Source organism: Myodes glareolus, chromosome 9 (genome assembly GCF_982192425.1).
Source record: "Myodes glareolus chromosome 9, mMyoGla1.1, whole genome shotgun sequence".
NCBI lineage: Eukaryota > Metazoa > Chordata > Mammalia > Rodentia > Cricetidae > Myodes > Myodes glareolus.
In genome coordinates this window covers 42,835,072-42,855,034 of record NC_142034.1, presented here as the reverse complement: position 1 = coordinate 42,855,034, position 19,963 = coordinate 42,835,072, and the positions used below count along the sequence as shown (strand labels likewise).

Below are 19,963 nucleotides of genomic sequence, written 5' to 3'. Positions count from 1 at the left end.
TCTGTAGACTAGGCAGGCCAGGAACTCAGAGATCTGCCTGCCTCTGCCTCCAAAGTACTGGGATTAACAGTGCACACCACCATGCTTGGTTCACTGCATTTATAAAAAAAAATCTAGAGACAACATGAGGCTTTGCCCCCAGTTCTTGGACTCATAGGGTCTTCTACCTCAGTCTTCTGAGTGCTGGGACAATAGATGCAAGGCTCCATATTAATGAGATGTCGTCACCATACTTGTTCACACTGAGCCTTCTTGGATCTTTCTGACATTCCTATGATCATCACCACTGTTTAGGATTGCCTTCCTCTGAGGTTCTCTGCACTTGGCATTTCCCTTATCACTATGGCCATACTGACCTCTTAGACTGTCACCAGAATGAAGACTTGATGCCTTCTCTGACCATATAAACCCATATAAGACCCACTACCAAAAGGATCAATCGGTCAACTGGAACAAAATTTACAGATCGGTCAGGTCAGAAATGGGCACATGCCTTTTTTGTTTGTTTGTTTTTTCGAGACAGGGTTTCTCTGTAGTTTTGAAGCCTGTTCTGGATCTTGCTCTGTAGACCAGGCTGACCTCAAACTCAGAGATTCACCCACCCTGCCTCCTGAGTGATAGGATTAAATGGGTGTGCCACTACCACCCGGTTTGGGCACAGGCCTTTAATCCCGGCTCGAAGAGGCATCTCTGTAATTTAGAGACTTGTCTTTAATACAAAGCGAGTTCCTTGATAGGCAGGGCTATGTAGAGAGACCCTGTCTCTAAAATACAAACAACAGCAACAAAACAAATTGTTTAATCCCAGCACTCAGAAGGCACGAGGCAGGCTGGTCTCTGTGAGTTAAATAGCACAGGCTAAGCAGAGGAACCCTGTTTTGTTTTGTTTTTTTTTTTCTTTTTCGAGATAAGGGTTTCTCTGTGTAGCTTTGGAGCCTGTCCTGGAACTCCCTCCATAGACCAGCCTGCCCTTGAACTCACAAAAGGCTTCTGCCTCCTGAGAGCTGGAATTAAAGGCGTAGGCTACCACTGCCCAGCTAGAAACCCTGTCTTGAACCCCCCCACTAAAAAAAAAAGACAAACCAAAAAACCCAAATTGATCATGTCTTAATTATTCTTTATTGTAACTTAATTTTTTATTTGTAACTTATCCTTACTTATACAAAAGGTTGTATAATTAAAGTACTCTTTTTTAATCTGGTAATCTTTTCTTCCCTTCAATTTGCTTACATGTGGGCCGAGCTACACGCGGACGTAAACACTAAGGGTTAAGTGTAGGCAGTCGGAGAGGCCGCACCACTTAATCCCATAAAATGGCAGCAGCTCATCTCCACCCACCGAAGGGCGAGCCTCACGTCACGTGACACGCCCAGCTCTCGGCGCGGTGGCTGACGGGAGTTGGAGAGAGAACGAGGCTGTCGGCCATTTTGTGTCTGTTTCCTGCGGGACGTGGTGGTGGCGGTTGGTTCTTGGAAGTCGGCGATTTTATTCTCGATTTTTTTTTTTCCCCCCTCAACTTCTTCTCGCCTCCTTCCTACCCGTTCTGTAGAGCGCAGCGATGGGTCGCAAGAAAAAGAAGCAGTTGAAGCCATGGTGCTGGTATCCTTTGTGGCTTTGACGGGAAGGCCGAGCGTGGGTGTCGCTTGTTGAGACCTCGGTCCAAGAGGCCTGACTTGGGCCTGGGACGGGGCCGCGTGCTTTAGTGGCTGGATTGGGATTCGGGATGGTTTTGAAGTAGGGGGTACCCACGGCGGGGAGGTCCGGCGGCCGGCCGCGCTAGGCTCGGTGACTAAGGAGCAGCTTGTTCGGGGTGCGTTAGGCCTGGAGTCGCTCCCCAAGTGCAGGCGCCCCTGGGGACTCGCGTATCCGCTGTTTCCTGGAGGATCCCATAAAGGGACTTGAGTTTGAGGTAGCGACGGTAATTGACTCCTTGGAAAATTGCTTTGTGAATGTCCCCAGGCGCTCCCCCTTATTCCCCCCCCCCCCCACGGTGGAGGGCTGGTTTCCGCGTCTCTCTCTGGCGCCTTAATCTTCAGGAAACGTTCGCTTAACTGGGTGGAGTTTCTTGTATCTGTTACCCAATTTTGTGGGGCTGGGGGAAAAGAGCTGTTGGGAAAGGAAGCTATTTTTTCTCACATTTTTCTGGGAGCGATAACGTAGTTTACATTAAAATAGATTTTTATTATTTACTTCGTGTAAATGATCTGCCTCAAGATCTGCTATTACTAAAATAGCCGCTAAGTAAAAACGGTCACGAACTTTGTAATAACGCTCATAGAAACAATCTTGCTGAACTCCTAGTATTGTGGATTAAATATAATATGTGAGTTTACGTTCCCTGATGGCATCACTTAATATGTAATTGGAAGGCATTTTATGGATTGTTAGTTGAATGTGACCTTCGCCGTGAAGCTGATCCCAATTTCGGTTCTTCTGTACAGCTAATGAGTTCTCGTGGAATTGCTCCCCTTTTCTGGGGCGGGGAAGGGATTCTTTGGCTGTTCTGGACCTCTCTCTGTAGACCAGGCTGCCCCTCTGCCTCAAACTCAACGCGGTGCTGGGTTTATTTTATTAGTTCATCTTGGTGTTTCAAGACACAGGCCTTCTGTAGACGAGGCTGGCCTTGAACACAAATCAACCTGCCTCCCCCAAGTGCTGGGATTAAAGGTGTGTGTCGCTGCCACCTGGCTTTGGAGTCTTCAATTTAAAGTTGCCCTTATTCTCAAGGTATATAAAAGTCTTCCTTTTTTTTTATTTATTGATTCCATAGGATCTCACTGTGTAGCCCCTGGCTGGCCTGGAAACTATTGTGTCTAGTAGGCTGACCTCAAATTCAGAGAGTTTGTCTGCCTCTGCTCCCTTTAGTGTTGGTACTAAAGACATGTACTATCATTTCTGGCTTTCTGTTTTTTTTTGAAACTCATTAGATGAAATATTCATTCATAGGTTGCTCCACTCTCCTATGCTTATTTCCCGTTGCTGTAGCTTCGAAGTCGGGGGCCACACAACTGCCACAGGCTTGACAGATGTTTTTGTTGGCGTCAGGGTCATTTTTTGTGCGGTGTTTTGTACCTTAATGTTGACTAGGTATTGTAACAGAGACTTTGATGATGAGAAGATCCTTATACAGCACCAAAAAGCAAAGCATTTTAAATGTCATATATGCCATAAGAAATTGTACACAGGACCTGGATTAGCTATTCATTGCATGCAGGTAAGAATTTCTTCTGGATTTAGTTTTTGTTACCTTGTGATTTGTAACCACATGAGGAAGATTCTTGAATTTGTCTATGGAAACTGTATCTTTATCATTTATCACACTAAATAAGTTTTAGCCAAATCTGTCTAAAAACTCAAATTTTGTTTTCTGTTTCTTTTGGACGGTGGTAATAGGTCCCATGTGCTAAGTGCAAAGCTCTGTAATTTTAACTACCTACCTGTTATTTGACCATTAAGATAATTGGATTTTTTTTTTCCAGATAGGATTTATTTATCTGTGGGACAGCCCTGGCTGTTGGCTGTCCTGGAACTCAGGCTGTAGACCAGGCTGGCCTTGAACTGGCAGAGATCCACTCACCTTGCCTCTGCCTGGGTTTAAAGGTGTAAGCCACCACTGCCCAACTGATAATTGGACGTTACTATTGCGATTTCTTGGGCTATCCAAAATGAACCATTACATTCGACTTGAAAGCTTGGTTTTGTGTAATGTCCAGATTTCATGAGTGAGTTTTTTGTTATGTTTTAAGTCTGGACTTGTGCTCTTCGTGTGAGTACTTGAAAAGCTGGGAGATGTACCCTAGAGCTGGATTTTTCAGGCAGCTGTGAGCTACTATTTAGATGCCAAAAATTGAAATTGAGTCCTCTAGAGGGTTCGCAAGCACTGCTAAGTTCTGAATTCAATTCTCAAGCTTCTCTTGAGTTATTTCACAATGGAATAATGAAAACTTTGGAATTTGTAAGTTTATATAAAGACTGGAGTTGTAGTTTAATGGTAGATCTTTTGCCTAGTATACTTGAGGCCCTAGATGCTACAAAAGATCTTACTTTTAGCCGTTTGGTGGTGATGCACACTTGTTTATCCTGCATTTGGGAGGTAGTTCAAGGCCAGCCTGGATAGCCGGGTGGTGGTGGTGGCTCACACTTTTAATCCCAGGCAGAGGCAGGCGGATCTCTGAGTTCGAGGCCAGCCTGGTTTACAAGAGCTAACTCCAGGACAGACACCAAAAACTACAGCGAAACCCTGTCTCGAAAATAAAAAAAAAGCCATTTCCATGACAGACTCCAAAGCTTCAGAAAAAAGATCCTTTTCCTTTGTGCATTATTGCAGTAACTATTTATATAATCATTTTTATGCTTAATTTATTTAAAGACAATTTTTTATATTGTGTGTGTGTGAGAGAGAGAGAGAGGTACTGTTAATACAGTTGGCCTTGGAACAGAAGAGGGTGTCATCCCTCTAGACTTAAGAGTTACCGATAGTGGTGAGCCTTTAGAAGTTAGGTACTACAAACCAATGTCTGGTCCTATACAAGAACAGTATATGTTCTTAACCATTGGACCAGTTTAAGCCTTATTCATTAATTTTGTGTGTTTGTTCACTTGAAGTTTGTGGAATGACTAAGAGTCTGTCTGACCCTTTGTTTCTTTGAGACAGCGTTTCTCTGTAACATCACTGGCTCTTCTGGAACTCATAGATCTGTCTCCTGAGTGCTGGGTTTAAAGGCTTGCACCACTACCACCTGGCTTAGGCGTTTGACTCTTAAACCATGTAGGTTCTAGGGATTGAACTCAGATTGTCAAACATCTTTATCTGTGGAGCCACGTCCCTGGCCCATATTTGTTTTTAAAATATTTGAGAATGCTTTGCTTACTATTATATTCTTATAATAGTACTTTTAGAATCTTAAGGAAATAGCTCTTGAGTTTCAGAGCTGGGCTACAGTGAAGCTTTGTTTCAAAAGCTAAAAACAAAGACCATCATTTTAGAGCCTCCTATCCCTTAGAATTGTAATAGCTTCTAGTGTCACATAGATGTTTAATGATGATTAAGTTAAAGAATAGTTTTCCACATATGTTATAGCCGTATTTGCTCTGTTGCTACATGTAGCATGGGCGACTATTAGGGAGGGTTAGGGAGAACATTTCCATTAGTCACAGAAAATTGCTGTGGAACATGATTGTAATAGACACAGCACCTATAGAGCTTAGGTTTACATTGTGGAAGAACATAACAAAGTAGTTTGTCCCGCGATAAATTATAAAGAAAAAACAAGGTAAGAAGACTTTGAAGCTGTCCAATGAGAAAAGGTCTGAGAAGTAAATAATTTCCAAGAAATAGCAAATGAGAGACCTATGTTGGAGAAATTTCCTATATTGAATGAAAGGGCAGTAGTATGTTAATTCTGAGTGAAAGGGATTTAAATACTGAAAGCACCCTTTTGAGGTTTGTATGCACCTATAGCACTATAATGGCCTTCTAACCCCGAGCCTTTCACATCCTATTTTTCCTTTTCGTATGTTCTACCACTACTGAGCAACAGATGTGACCATTCTGCCGGGAGAATTGAAAATAGACTGGAGTACGGGGAGACCAGTTGTTAGACTTAGAAGGTTAAAGGAAAGAAGCAGGGCTGCAGAACAGACTTTACTGGTGGTTTGATGTGAAGCCTAAGAAAAAGTGAGATAATTCTCAGCAAGAAAAATTGCTTCAGGGAGTCTGGTATGGATCATTGGGTAATGGTGCTTGCTTTCAAGCCTGAAAACTGGACTAAAACCTGAATGGGATTCCCTGATAGTCACATGGTAGGAAAGAATCAATTCACAAAAGTTTTACTCTGACATCCACATGTATGACATGTTGCATATCCCCCAAAATAGAAAAATAATAAAAAGGAAGATAACAATTTTTTAAAGCTCTAGAAGTTACTTGCTATAGATGATGTAAATTCAGGCTTAGAAATCAAGTGATAGGTGTTTTAAAGCCATTGAAAGCCATAGGTGGTAAAAAGACTTGTATATATTAGTTTTTACTAAGTGGTCTTTTGAGTAATTTCTAGTTGAAAAAAGACTTTCATGAATTACTTTTAGAGAAAAGTTTTTGTTTTTTCTAATAGTTTTAGTTTTTTGTTGTTTCAGGTGCATAAAGAAACCATAGATGCTGTACCAAATGCAATACCTGGGAGAACAGATATAGAGTTGGAAATATACGGCATGGAAGGTATTCCAGAAAAAGACATGGATGAAAGACGACGACTTCTTGAACAGAAGACACAGGGTAAAGTTTGCAGTGTGTTAGAACATAGCTTCATATTGAGAGTGGCTGTTTTCTACCATACGTTTATGTTTTATTTAAACTTATAGTTAAGTATTTCTATTTACATTTCATTATTGTGTTGTTGGGTTGTATGTGTCATGGCACATGTGTGGAAGATAAGAGGGCAATTTGTGCAGTTTGTTCTGAGCCATGAACACTAATTGCCTAACTTGTCCATTTATAGCTGCTGGGCTGTTAGTTCACTGAGTAGATATGATAACAGCTGTGCCCCACTGCACTCAGCTCCTAATTCTAATATTTCTTACGTATTTGGGTGCTTTACCTGCACACATATCTGTGTTCCATTGTGTTTGGTGCTGACAAAGGCCAGAAGAGGGTGTCTGATCCCCAGAAATTGGAGTTACACGTGACTGTGGGCTGCCTTGCTTGTATGCTGGGAATTGAACCTGAGCCCTCCAATTCTAATCTTTAGTGATGTTTTCCTTTCGTGTGTTCTATGTTTATTAGTGTCATTTGTCCTGGAATTTCAAGCTGTATATTGTGCACATGATAGAAAATGTTACCAATCTGATTTTGAAATTTTTAAGTTTTCTTGAAGTTTTATTATGGATACAGTGTTTTGCCTGCATGTATGCCTGCATGCCAGAAGAGGACTCCAGATCTCCTTATAGATGGTTGTGAGCCATGTGGTTGCTGGGAATTGAACTCAGGACCTTTGGCAGAGCAGTGTCAGTGCTCTTGGCCTCTGAGTTATCTCTCCAGCCCAGAGCTCTTTCTTGTGATACCATCTGAAGATATCTTTCCAGCCTTCGCCCAACCCTATTTTTAAAGATTTTAAGTTTATGTGTATGAATCAATGTTTTGTCTGCATGTATGTCTGTCATTTGGGTACCCAGTACTTAAGAGGGTCAGAAAGAGGGTATCACATCCTCTGAAACTGGAGTTGGTTCCAAGATCCTCTGCTGCCAGAGTGCTTTGATTAAAGTCATAATATTACTTTAAAATTTTTTCTGAGTTATTTTTTTCTCTTTTATGAGTGAAATGAATTAAAACCTTTTCTTGGCAGAGAGTCAAAAAAAAAAGCAACAAGATGATTCTGATGAATATGATGATGACGAATCTGCAGCCTCAACTTCCTTTCAGCCGCAGCCTGTTCAACCTCAGCAAGGTTATATCCCACCGATGGCCCAACCTGGACTTCCACCAGTTCCAGGGGCACCAGGAATGCCTCCAGGTAATAGATTCCTCGAAATTTCATAATGAGGACCTAATTGGTATGATGCAACTGTTACTTCTCTTGTTTAATATCCAATACTAATTTTGTTGCTGAAACACTTTGTAGGCATACCTCCATTGATGCCAGGTGTTCCTCCCCTGATGCCAGGCATGCCTCCAGTTATGCCAGGCATGCCACCTGGGTAAGCAGACTTCCTGTTGGTTTGTGGGCTTCTTCCATTTTTGACTTGAATATTATAAATCAAATGTTACTTTTCAGTTTTTTGGGTTGTTTTGTTTTTGTTTTGTTTTGTTTTTGAAGAAATGAGTTCTAAATTTTAAACACTTTCTAATAAAGGGTCAGTAAGTATGAGACAAATACATTTGTCTCTGAAATTAGATTTTTGGGTTTGAGCATGAATACAGGAAACCATCTGCTTCAGTTGCATTTTCTATAATTAAAGTTGTTATAGATTTGAGTGTCTTAGTTTTGGAACTATCAAGGATGCTCTGTAGTGGTGAGAAGGAAACTGTAAATGATTTACAAAAGCATCAGAAACTAAAGTGAGTTGAAGTTTGTGTTGCCCATCACTTTTACTTAAAGTTGGATGTGAGAGGTGTACAATACACTTTCCCGCTATGTTCTGAAAATCACAGTTAGATTTTGATTTTGTCATACATTTTCACAGATTGCATCATCAGAGAAAATACACCCAGTCATTTTGCGGTGAAAACATGTAAGCATCTCATTCATAATGTAATTCAGGAGGTATAATATAATCATAATGTCATTTGTGTGTGTGTTTAATGATATCTATTCAGTTGACTTAAGAAATTTTCTAATCTTCCTCACTAAAACTGTTTAAGTTTGTCAGCTAATTGACACATCTCTTTAAAGTAGAAAATTGAAACATTTCAGAACAAATAGACACATTAAAATAAATTTTGTCCCAGATGTGCATTAATCTCAAAATTTGGGAGGCTGAGGCAGGCATATCCATTTGAGTATGAGACCAGCCTGGGCCACATAGTGGCTAGCCTTGGCTATATAAATTCTGTCTCAAAAAAAGGAAAAACATTCCTTTCCAAATGTGCAGGTGCTTTCTCTAGGTATTAATAGGTAGTAAGGCCTAATATAAAAGGTAGTACTAAGAAATCTATAGTTTGCCATTGTGCTTTATTATAGAAGGTAATCAGATTTTCACCTAATTAGAATTTATATATAGAAGTTAAATTTCTGATTAAAAAGCATAGCTCGGTGTAACATGCACAAGGTACTGGGTTTTATCCCCAACACCAAAAAAAAACAAAACAGACCACAAATCAAGTACATATACTTGTAATATGTTTTGAAGTAAATGGACACTGGTTGATCTTGAAAGGTGAGCTTTGTTTTGTTTTTTAAACGGGGAAGCTATAAAAATGGGTTATTTTTCAGTCATGGTTTAGTGTTAGGAAGGAAAATTTTATATAATCTGAGTTTCTATAGGTTAATGTTGGTGATGATTTTTCCTTGTCCCTCCCAGATACGAATTTTTACTCCACAGTTAATGGAAATGTCTGTATGTTCTGTGTGCATATTTTTCAAGTGGAGCAAAAGCTTTTCAGTTAACACATTTGTTAGATGGGGCCTCCTGTATACTCAAGAGTACTTTCGGTTCTCAGAGACCTTGTTTGGCCAGTGTTTTTCTTTTTGTTTTTAAACCTCTTTTATGGGTAAACTGAAGAGTTTGCTGCTTTTTAGAATGTTTATTACAATAGGATTATCATATATGGTTGAGGCTTGATTGGTTTCAGTACTTGAGATAACTCAAGTTTTATTTAGTGTTTTGTAATTGCCAAATTTTTGTGGTTTATTCTGTTAATGTTTTTTTTGTTTTTATTTTTTTTCTTAAATTTTCTTTTTAATAGAATGATGCCAATGGGTGGAATGATGCCACCTGGACCTGGAATTCCACCTCTGATGCCTGGTATGCCACCAGGTATGAAATGTTTAAAACGGTTTCCTTTGTAATGTGTCTGGTAGCATTATTCCTATAGGGTTCTAATTTTCATACATGTTGAAAGAAGTTTGCTGAGTGGCGTGGTTGTGATTACATACAGCCTGAACCCTGTCACTTTAATCCTAACAGACATTGGCAGACATTGGCATTGAATTGCAGGCTAGCATATACATAGTTACACCAAGTCAACTGGGGTGGTGGTGGTAGTGCTCACTTTTAATCCTAGCACTCAGGGTGCAGAGGCCAGCATGGTCTACATACTGAGATCTTTTACAACTTGGACAATATCAAGAAACTGTCTTGAAAAAACCAGATAGATGGATGGATGGATGGATAGATAGATGGATAGATAGATGGATGATAGATGATAGATAGATTGATTGATTGATCGGCTGAAACAGTGGTACCAGAAAAGTTTTTGGTTGATCTAAAGAGACAAGAGGTATAATTGATGCGAGGGGTATGTTGTCTTTGTTTGGATCATTTCATTGACTTGAATTACTTAAAAACTTTTTTATGCTGCAGGTATGCCCCCTCCAGTTCCACGTCCTGGAATTCCTCCAATGACTCAAGCACAGGCTGTTTCAGCACCAGGTATTCTTAATAGACCACCTGCACCAACAGCAGCAGTACCTGCTCCACAGCCTCCAGTTACTAAGCCTCTTTTCCCCAGTGCAGGACAGGTAAGGTGAAATTATTAAAAAGGAGCACATTTATGTTTAAAGATAAAGTGGACTTGTTTACTGGTATCTGTAAAGTTGTCACAGATGGGTTTCTTAAATATGTCACACACTAAAATGGCTATCATCACGTTGATTTCCTCTCTTCACAGCAGAAAGGAATAGGATTTTAGTTTTTCATATTTGTATATTCTTTATTCTTAGCTATAGCTAGAAAGGAAAGTTGAAATTCTGAGGACTTAAATGATGTTTCCAGGTCCTCCTTTGTCTTGTTGAAGGGAGTAAAATTGGTCAGAGCCAGTGATGAAATCTCTTAAAGATATGAGCTGGCCTGGCAGTGGTAGAGCACATCTTCAATCCTAGTACACTTGGAGGTGTAGGCAGGCAACACAGGCAAGGAGGTCTTTTTGAGTGCAAGGCCAGCCTTGTTTACGCAGCAAGTTCCAGGACAGTCAGGGCTATACAGAAAAACGCTGTCTTGAAAGAAAATTTTAATTTGATTGAGTGTTTCTGCTCATTTAAAAAGAACCACGGTAAATCGCAGTGCTGTTCTTGTGTTGGAAGCACATCATTTAATGGCTTTTAATCTAGTCATATTTCTTAGCCTTGCTTCCATCAAAACTCTTCCAGAAGACGAGTAGGCTAGATGCATAATGGTCAGATTTTTTTTGTGTTCTTTTCATTTAGAATTAAATAGAAGGATCAAGGTTTTCTTTTTTTTTCTTTTTTTTAAGATTATTTCTCAGATGTTTCCTCAGTTTCCCACTGTTTCTGGGTGCTACATTTTAAGTTCCTTTAAAGCATATTAATTTACATTTTGTGGTATATATTTTATTTATGAGAATGTTTTATCTGAACCTATAGACTCATTGTATAGAGCTTCTGCATAGAGAACTGGGTGCTTCATTATTTACAGTTTAGAAAAGATTATTTTTAATTGTATTTGGTGTAGAGATAATTTCTGAGGCATGTACTTTTACGGTTTATTGAAAATGCATTAACTCTGCCTCTTTGTATGACATTTGATTGCATTACAATCTTTATTTACAAAAAATGCAATCTATACTAAGAAGTTGCCACATGGCATATTTTGACCCATTTGTTCGGAGACGGTTCATTGTTTCCTTTCTTTTATGCTACAGATGGGGACACCTGTAACAAGCTCAAGTACAGCTTCATCCAATTCAGAAAGTCTGTCTGCATCTTCTAAAGCTCTGTTTCCTAGCACAGCACAAGTACGCAGGAAGTTGCAGTTTAAAAATTTTAAAAATGCTTTACAACTTAACCCTTTGGACCCTTTATAAAAGCTAACTCTTACAAATATACTTAGTTTCTAGAAGTAAAACAAATAATAAAATTCAGATGGTGTTTGAAAATTTGAATTCATACTTAAGACTTTCACAAAATACTCCAAACTTCTGTGGTTCTAAAGGGTTAAAAGCATGTGAGCAATAAATGAACTTTAGTGGCCAATGGTTAGCCTGATGCATGGTTAAGCTATTTTTAATTTATGCTGTTTAATGCATCACATCTTTAAGGAAATTAGCACTCTGTATTTGGTTCAAAAGTTGACCTAGACATTTAAAACATTTGTATTATGAAAGTAATGTGTATTCACATTAACTTTAGAGCCTGTGCCATTAACCCTTTTGTCTATACTGTAATTAATCCAGCAATTACTAATTTGGAGGATAGTGTGCTGCTGTGTATGGGATACTTGCATAGGTGATAACATTGAGCCACCATTCATTACTTTTTTTTTTCTGCTTACTCTAATGGGTTATCTAGACCCATATAGTCTGTAGTCTATTTTTTTTTTTTGAGTTGCTTAAAAGATGAATTGCTTTAAACAAAGAATTTAGGAGAGTATAAGCAGTTGCATTAAATACTATTTCATTATTCTATGGCAAACTAGAATTAATGCAAAGCATTGTATATAAGTAATGGAGAGAAGGTATAAGACAGATCTGAGAAGAATAGTAATGTTAACCCAGTATCTTTTGATATTCTTATGGTTTGAACTTTGTGGAACATTTGTCATATGTTTACTTGTTTTTGGTTTCATTTGAAGTTCGCTTTATTTGATATTACTCTTTTTTTTTAAGTAAATTTCTGTTATATTCAACTTGGATATTGACATGTATTGATAAAGGTTCATTATTTTACAGGCTCAGGCAGCTGTCCAAGGACCTGTTGGTACAGATTTTAAGCCCTTAAACAGTACTCCTGCTACAACTACAGAACCCCCAAAGCCTACATTCCCAGCTTATACACAGTCAACAGCTTCAACCACTAGTACAACAAACAGTACTGCAGCAAAACCAGCAGCTTCAATTACAAGTAAGCCTGCTACACTTACAACCACCAGTGCAACCAGTAAGTTGATCCATCCAGATGAGGATATATCACTGGTAAGTTGTTTATAGATTTTTAATAGTATTGCTTAATCAAGTATCATAGCAACCTGTGTATTGCAGAGATTTTAATTTGTATTTATATGGACTTAAACTTATTTTAAATTTTCCCAAATGGTTTTCATTTGTTTGTGTCCTAAGAAACTATAAAATAGAGCCAGGTGGTGATGGTACCCTGATTCAAAACAAAAACAAAAAAATAAAAACTGTGAGGAATAATTCATGTTTGATCTCAAATGCTCCTGCCCTTCTTTTCCTAAAAGAAAAGACAGTAAGCTCAGTACTTTAAAAATGTTTAGACATAAATTTCCTTGTATTGATTGACAAAAGTTTTCTGTCAGTCCATGGACTCATTCAAGCCTATACAAGTTAATTTCATTTGACAGAAAGCTAATGTATGAAATTAGCTAGCCATGCTCTAACCTAAATATAGCTTTAAAAAAAAATTAGGGACTTTAGATTAAGTAGTAGCACTGATTTATGGGAGCAAAAGTAATTATTGGGAAGTACTTGTTCATTTAAAATGATCAGGATTTTGGATAATTGTCTTTCTATTTGAGGAACCTTCATGCATTCTTACATCATACATTATACATTATTTTTATTCACAGGAAGAAAGAAGGGCACAGTTACCTAAATATCAGCGTAATCTTCCTCGACCAGGACAGACTCCAATTGGTAATCCACCAGTTGGACCAATTGGGGGTATGATGCCACCGCAGCCAGGCATCCCACAGCAGCAAGGAATGCGACCTCCAATGCCACCTCATGGTACTTTTTTACTTTTTATGAATTTTAAGTATATATGCAAAGGTTAACTATCTGTAAAGTGTACTGGTTTAAAAGTATTGTATACACAAGCCAACTTTATATTTTTTTGTTTTTTTGTAGGTCAGTATGGTGGTCATCATCAAGGCATGCCAGGTTACCTCCCTGGCGCTATGCCACCTTATGGACAGGGACCACCAATGGTGCCCCCTTACCAAGGTGGGCCTCCTCGACCTCCAATGGGAATGAGACCTCCTGTTATGTCGCAAGGTGGCCGTTACTGATCTTGCTTCACCAAGTCTAATAGGTTTGGAGATTAAACCTTTTCTCAACTTGTGCTGTTTATATAGACAAGCTTCCGTCTATAAGGCTTCATTGTGACTTTAACAAACATTATCTTCCCACATACCAGGAACTATTGGACATTTATTTGACATGGGAGAAATTATTTGGAATAATAAAACAGGAAGTTTTCCTGAAGTTGCAATTTATACTGTATGGCTTCTTTTTCATGTTTCATCTAGGTTTTTAGAAGTGAAGTATAGTAAATTTGGTTCGTTAAATTGTGAAGGCGCTGGAATTACATGAACATACCATCCTAAATAAAGGCAAGTTCTGTAAGCTTACATTGCTATTTGTAAAGTTATGCCTTCACAGCATTTCTAATGCTGTTGGACTTCATGTCCCCAACCTAGCTTGGTGAGGGCTGTAACTGTTTCCAAGTACTTGTACATTGGAAGTCTGAATGTGTAACAATATTTAATGTACTTAGAGAGTTCCTCGTGTTGCAGGGTTTAAGAAATCTGGCCCATTGAGGTCATGTGACTTTTCTGTACTTCAAAACTTCATTGTAATAAAATGAGAGAAAAATTAATGCCTTTTTATTCATAACTCAACTGTGGACCACTGACTGAAAGGTTTGTACAGATGCATGCCACAGTAGATGTCCACATAATAAAATTCAGTTACCAATACAGTTTTGATAAATGATTGGGTTCTTTAAGTTGTAGATTTTTTTTCTTAGCTGCATGTTTTAACAGTATATAGAGTTGTTCTTGTTTATGTTTCTGTTGACATTATCTCTTAAGACACATGAATCATTACATAATGGATATGAAGTCTTTGTTTCCTTGTTTCACATTCTTTGGTATCAGATGTCATAGAAATTTAAAATGTAAAATTCAAAACTTCTTGATAAGGAAGTTTAGAGCCTAGTGCCAGACCCATTTATTTTCTTTAATTAATTTTAAGACTCATGTGAGTACTTCATGGACCTCAGAAGCTTTCCAGGTGGAAACTTCTAGAAGCTTAGCTGTATGTGTGTTTGTTAATGGTTTGATATGTGTTAATTTAAATGTGTCTCTACTCAGGTGTTAGGATGATTAACAGATGAATAGCAAATTTGTATTGTGCTTCTTAGAGGTTATGTTACCTAGGATTGGATACGTGCCTTCTGTTGTTAAAACCAGGCGGTTAATCCTGACCCTAGGAAGTGTGGAATGTTTCTGTGTTCTTATAGGTAATTTTACTTTAGGGGTGATTGCTGTTGCGGATTTTGTGTTGTAAGTCTCATGGTAGTAGCTCTTAATAATTCTTTTGGCTTTTTCCTTTTATCTATTTATTTATTTTTTGATCTTTACAGAGTAATTGCTCAAAAACAAATACAGGTTGATTTGGTTTATGCTGAAAATGCTTAAGTCTTTATTAATTTCTATGAAAGTATTAGATAAATGTGACAACACCAAAAATGGTGTTTATTTCGTAGGAATATATTGAAAATATTTGACTTATTACAGAAGAAAGTTAACAGGTAAAAGCCTATGGAATGCATTGTGACAAATAATTGAAAGTTAAATGCCATTTTGAAGCTCGTATTTCTGCACTGATTTATTTTATGCCACTGATGTAGTTATTGTTGAGGTGCAGAAGTTACAGTTTGTAACGGAAACGCCCATCTATTACTTGAGATGCATTGTTCCAGCAGCCAAGTTACATATCCCTTTGCTTAAATACCTATCGACTAAAGCTTTAAACCCCTTATATATTTCTTATGTCTGGCAGCGCATATTTTATACTGGCCAAGAAAGCCCTGTACTGAAAATATTGAGGTCTTAGCAGAGCAGTGATGACACTAACCTTTGATACCAGCACTTAGGAGAGAGGCAGGTGGATCTCTGAGATATCGGGGACAGCCTGACCTACAGAGCAAGTTCCAAGACAGGCTACAAAGCTACAGAGAAGCCCTGTCTTAAAAAATTAAAAAGAGAAATATTAAGATTTTTCAAAAAAGACAACAAGGTTACATTTAGGCTAAATAAGAAATGCTTTCTTATAAAACAACATCTCAGAAGAATTTCATGTATTGAATTATCAGAAAACTGAAGAAAAAAACTTCAAAAAGAATAAAAGGTTTTATTCTTGCTTTTTGTTCAATTACTACAGGACTTATTATGGAGCCTACAACTTAATAAGTAAAAGAATCCTAATAAAAAACTTAAAGTGTTATGTGTAATATATAACATTTAGTTACATACAATCTCTCCTGTTTTGTAACTGTATGGCGCAGGAGTGGTATCTATTCAGGATGTTGTTGAAATTGAATTTTTGCATGCATCAAGAATAATTAAGCTTCTAGAAAATACCTTTTGCCTAATTGCTTCTGGGGTCCATAGTTTTGTTAAAGCACAAGTGTGACAAATTTGAAACGATTTACACTTTTTAAGTAAATAATGTCATTAAAAGTGAATTTTAGCCTTTTCTCACAAAAGGGCTGATATTAGTTATTTGGTATGTTCCTGTGAACACTGGTTAGCTGTAAGATCAATGCACCTGTCAGCTTCGGCTCTAGCTTCCATTCACGGGATCATTTTTAAAAAGAAAACTGTCTGGCACTAGTTTCTATTCTCTTTTTCCACTGATAGTGGAAAGACTAACAGCTGAGGGCTCACTTTTCAGTGACTGCTGGAGTTACCATTTAATTGGACTCATTACTATTGTAGCGATCTCACACAATTTGTTAGGGGGAGAGTACCTATTTTACTGATCAGGTTACACAATAAACTCAGTTTAATGAATTACTTATGGAAATCTCCAAGAAATAAGTTTGGGCTCAGGATGCAATTGCAGACACAGAGATGTATTTTTCTGTTGCTTGCTTGATCATTGGGACTTAAATTTTGATGCATGTCTTTTTAATTAATTGGGTGATGTTTTTCTAAAATTAAAATTTTCTTCTTCCTATAGCCCTGCCATAGGACAGGCTGAGGCTGAGTCTCAGTGTTGCCCTGTTCAGTCTGAGGCAAGTGGGATTTATTTTATTACTTACAGGGGCTTTCACAGCTTTATGGCTGTTGGATATTTATGTCCCCAAACTTGCAGCAAGTTTGGTGAAGGCCCCTAAATTTAATTAAATTTAGGATTTTTATATTCCTTTGGCAGAGAAGGCTCTATATTAATATTCACGTTTGACTGTGGTGTTACTAAGCATAAATAAGTATTGTTACATAATATTTAAAGCTTTATTACCCTTCATAAATTAATTTGGAGGCATGAAATGTTTAATTCAAATTTTTACTTTGACCAATAGGAAAATGCTGGTGGTTTTCTGCTCAAACTTAAATTTAACCTCAAGGATAAGCTTAATTATTTGAAATGCCACAGGATATTGACATTTGTTTTAAATCCCAAGCTTATATTGATCATCAGGGTGGTAAGGTCATGTGGAAATGCTTATGATCTTTTCTCAAATCTCACCACACTAGAGCAAATGTTAATGTAGAGCCCTGTAATGAGTGGGAAGGTGATTTGTCTGTGTTTGTGTGGTATGTATGGGTGTAGACTACAGGTGTGGTATAATAAAAGGGTTTGGGGACTTCATGTCTCAGTTGATAGATAACTATTTTTCCAGTAGCCAAATTGAAATTGGGTCATGTGATAAGTATTAAGTGGGTTTGGAATAATTTTTTTTGGAAGTTAGTTTTCACCTTTTACGGAACAGTGCTTTATGTAATATGCACACACCAGTAGTGTATCCACATTTGTTTTCAATTAGATTTTGCTTTGATTATTGTGTTCAAAACTTGTATGTTGAGAAATGGGGGGGGTGGCAGAATGTAACTTCTAACCTGTTTGTTCCCTACATTAGACTAGAAACAGTTTTTATCTTTTTTGTTTTGTTTTTTTGGTTATATTGTTTTTGGTATGGGAAGAACAGGTTTCTCAGTTCCTGGCTGTCTGGAATTCTGCTGTTTACCAGGCTGGCCTCAAACTCAACAATCTGTAAGCCTTTGCCTCCCGCATACTGGGACTAAAGACTTGCATCACCACATCTGACTTGATTTTGATTCTTTTAAGAACTACTGTTTGTTTCCATGACAATGTTCCACGGAAATGCTTTATAACTTTAGTAAATTATAGACTTAGATTAATTAGAGGGATTTCTATCATTCAGACATATAATACTTATCTAACTAATTAATGTGTTCAAGGCCCTGTATTTCGTTCTCACTACCATTTAACAACTTATATCCACTATTCTCCAGTATATTGAAATCGCTTGAAATTACCTAGCCCAATTAATTGTAAATTATTTACTTGAATAATAGGGCTGGTGGAAAGATTTAATAGATACCTAATCTAAGATGAACTTTGTGTTTGGCGTAGTGGTTCACTTTTGTATTCCTAACAATTGGAAATTTGAGGTAGGAAGATTGATTGTGTGAGGTCAGCCTGAGCTACAGAGTATAGACCCTGTCCTGATTGGGTTGTTATGTCCTCAGAAAACCCCGACTGAGAATTATGTAGAATTTTGGGTCTCTCTGAGGCCCACTGGTAAAACCTGATAATACTGAATTCACTTTAGTGAAGTACAGTTTGAGTAATCTACTGAATGCGGAATGTGTACTACATTTGTATTGGTTAGAATTTACCAAGTATGTACCCTTTGTTGGTTTTGGTTTTGTTTAGGCAACATTCTGCCAAGTGAGTCACAGTTTTTCTGTGATCCTGGCTGTCAAAGGAGCTCCCTCTATAGACCAGGCTGGCTGGCCTTGAACCCACAGAGATCCACCTGTCTCTGCCTCCTGCATGCTGAGATTAAAGGCATGCTCCACCACTGTCCATCCCTCTTGGATATTCTCCATAGACCACTATTATTCTGATAAATTCATAGGAGATAGAGAAAGGTCGGTTTTAAATTGCCAATAACCTGAAGTCCAACTTTAGGAGTGTTGTTCAGGTGGGTTTTTTTTCTTTGTTTTAATGTTGCCTGGCAATTTTGTTACAAAATAGGAATTTTTATTTATTTATTTATTTTTGGTTTTGACACAGGGTTTCTCTGTGTAACTGCCCTAGCTATCCTGGAGTTAGCTCTTGTATACCAGGCTGGCCTCAAACTCACAGAGATCCTCCTGCCTTCTCTTCCCAAGTGCTGGGACTAAAGGCATGCACCACCACTGTACGAGGACTCTTAAATTTTTATTTTAAGGGCACATGTGTTGGCACATGTATAATTCCAGCATTCTGGAGGAAGAGACAAGACCAGGGTATTCCTGCAAATTGAAGGCCAGTAAGGGTTAGAGTAAGACCATGTCACACAAATTCTTTTCCTCTGATTCTGGAGCACTATTTTTTCTCTTAAATGCTGTCTATTCTCACTTTATAATATTTGCAATTTAAAATTTTTTTCTTTATTTTTCCTTTTTTATTTTCAAGACAAGATTTCTCTTTATCTCTGTGTTTTTGTGTCTGGGTCTCACTAGGTAGCTCTGGATGGCCTGGAACTCGCTTTGTAGGTCAGGGTGGCTTGCCTCTGCCTCCCAAATGCTGGGATTAAAGGTGTGCACCACTACTGCTCTGCTGAAAAGATAGTTAACTCCAGTCTGAACAACAATTTAAAATTAAATTAGGTTGTTTTGAATTAATTTTCTCATAAGTCTGCTCAGTTTTCATTTCCAAAGGAAAGTCTTTTTAGTAAGTGTAGACTACGGAAGTAGAGATACACAGCCTATGATTTAGTGTTCATTAAAGCCAATTTCAACTATTTATTAATTTAAATATATTGAATACCATATAACTAAATGGACTCGGTGGGTGTTAACTTTGATTAGTATTAGTATCTTGAGGCTGAATATAGCTATGTTTTTGTGTGTGTTGTCATTGTGAAAGAGACTGCAGAGAGGATAAATGTGTATATATTATATTGCCTTAAAGGATTACTTGGACACCAGTCATTATTTCAATGTTGCTATGATTTTTTTAAGGTTATAGGGTAGTTTTAGTAACTTATTATGTGGCCCTTTGACATTGTTACAGTATCTGGAAACTTTGTGTGTGCATTTTCTTTTGGGTTTAGTTTTTTTTTTTTAATTTACGCCTTCTCCATTTGAGGGATTTATTAATGAAATTTGTTGATTGCCCTACTGAATAAAAATGAAGATTGAGAAGCTGGAGGTAGCCCAGTGGCAGAGTGCATTTTAAGCATGCATGAAGCCCTGAATTCAATCCCCATCACCAAAAAGAAAAGAAAAAGAAGAATGAAGACCTATTTCCCCAATATAATATATATTAACTGATTTTTGACTATGTGGGAAATAAATTGTTGTATGATTG

The 19,963-nt window shown here is 37.8% G+C and overlaps 1 protein-coding gene across 4 annotated transcripts; it reads left to right on the top strand.

Moving 5' to 3' along the window:
• The first annotated feature begins 1,399 nt into the window (after positions 1-1,399).
• Positions 1,400-14,228, top strand: Znf207 (zinc finger protein 207). Of its 4 annotated transcripts, XM_085695509.2 has the most exons (12): positions 1,400-1,599; positions 3,088-3,214; positions 6,136-6,274; positions 7,341-7,508; positions 7,617-7,692; positions 8,179-8,226; positions 9,401-9,471; positions 10,018-10,175; positions 11,315-11,407; positions 12,341-12,583; positions 13,198-13,357; positions 13,478-14,228. In XM_085695509.2, the coding sequence occupies exons 1-12, from the start codon at positions 1,559-1,561 to the stop codon at positions 13,636-13,638; spliced, it is 1,485 nt and encodes a 494-aa protein (XP_085551635.1). In that variant the 5' UTR covers positions 1,400-1,558; the 3' UTR covers positions 13,639-14,228. The 4 variants fall into 4 exon arrangements, with proteins under 4 accessions (XP_085551635.1, XP_085551637.1, XP_085551638.1 ...); XM_085695511.2 differs by lacking the exon at positions 8,179-8,226; XM_085695512.2 differs by lacking the exon at positions 11,315-11,407 and having other exon boundaries at positions 1,401-1,599.
• The last annotated feature ends 5,735 nt before the right edge of the window (positions 14,229-19,963 follow it).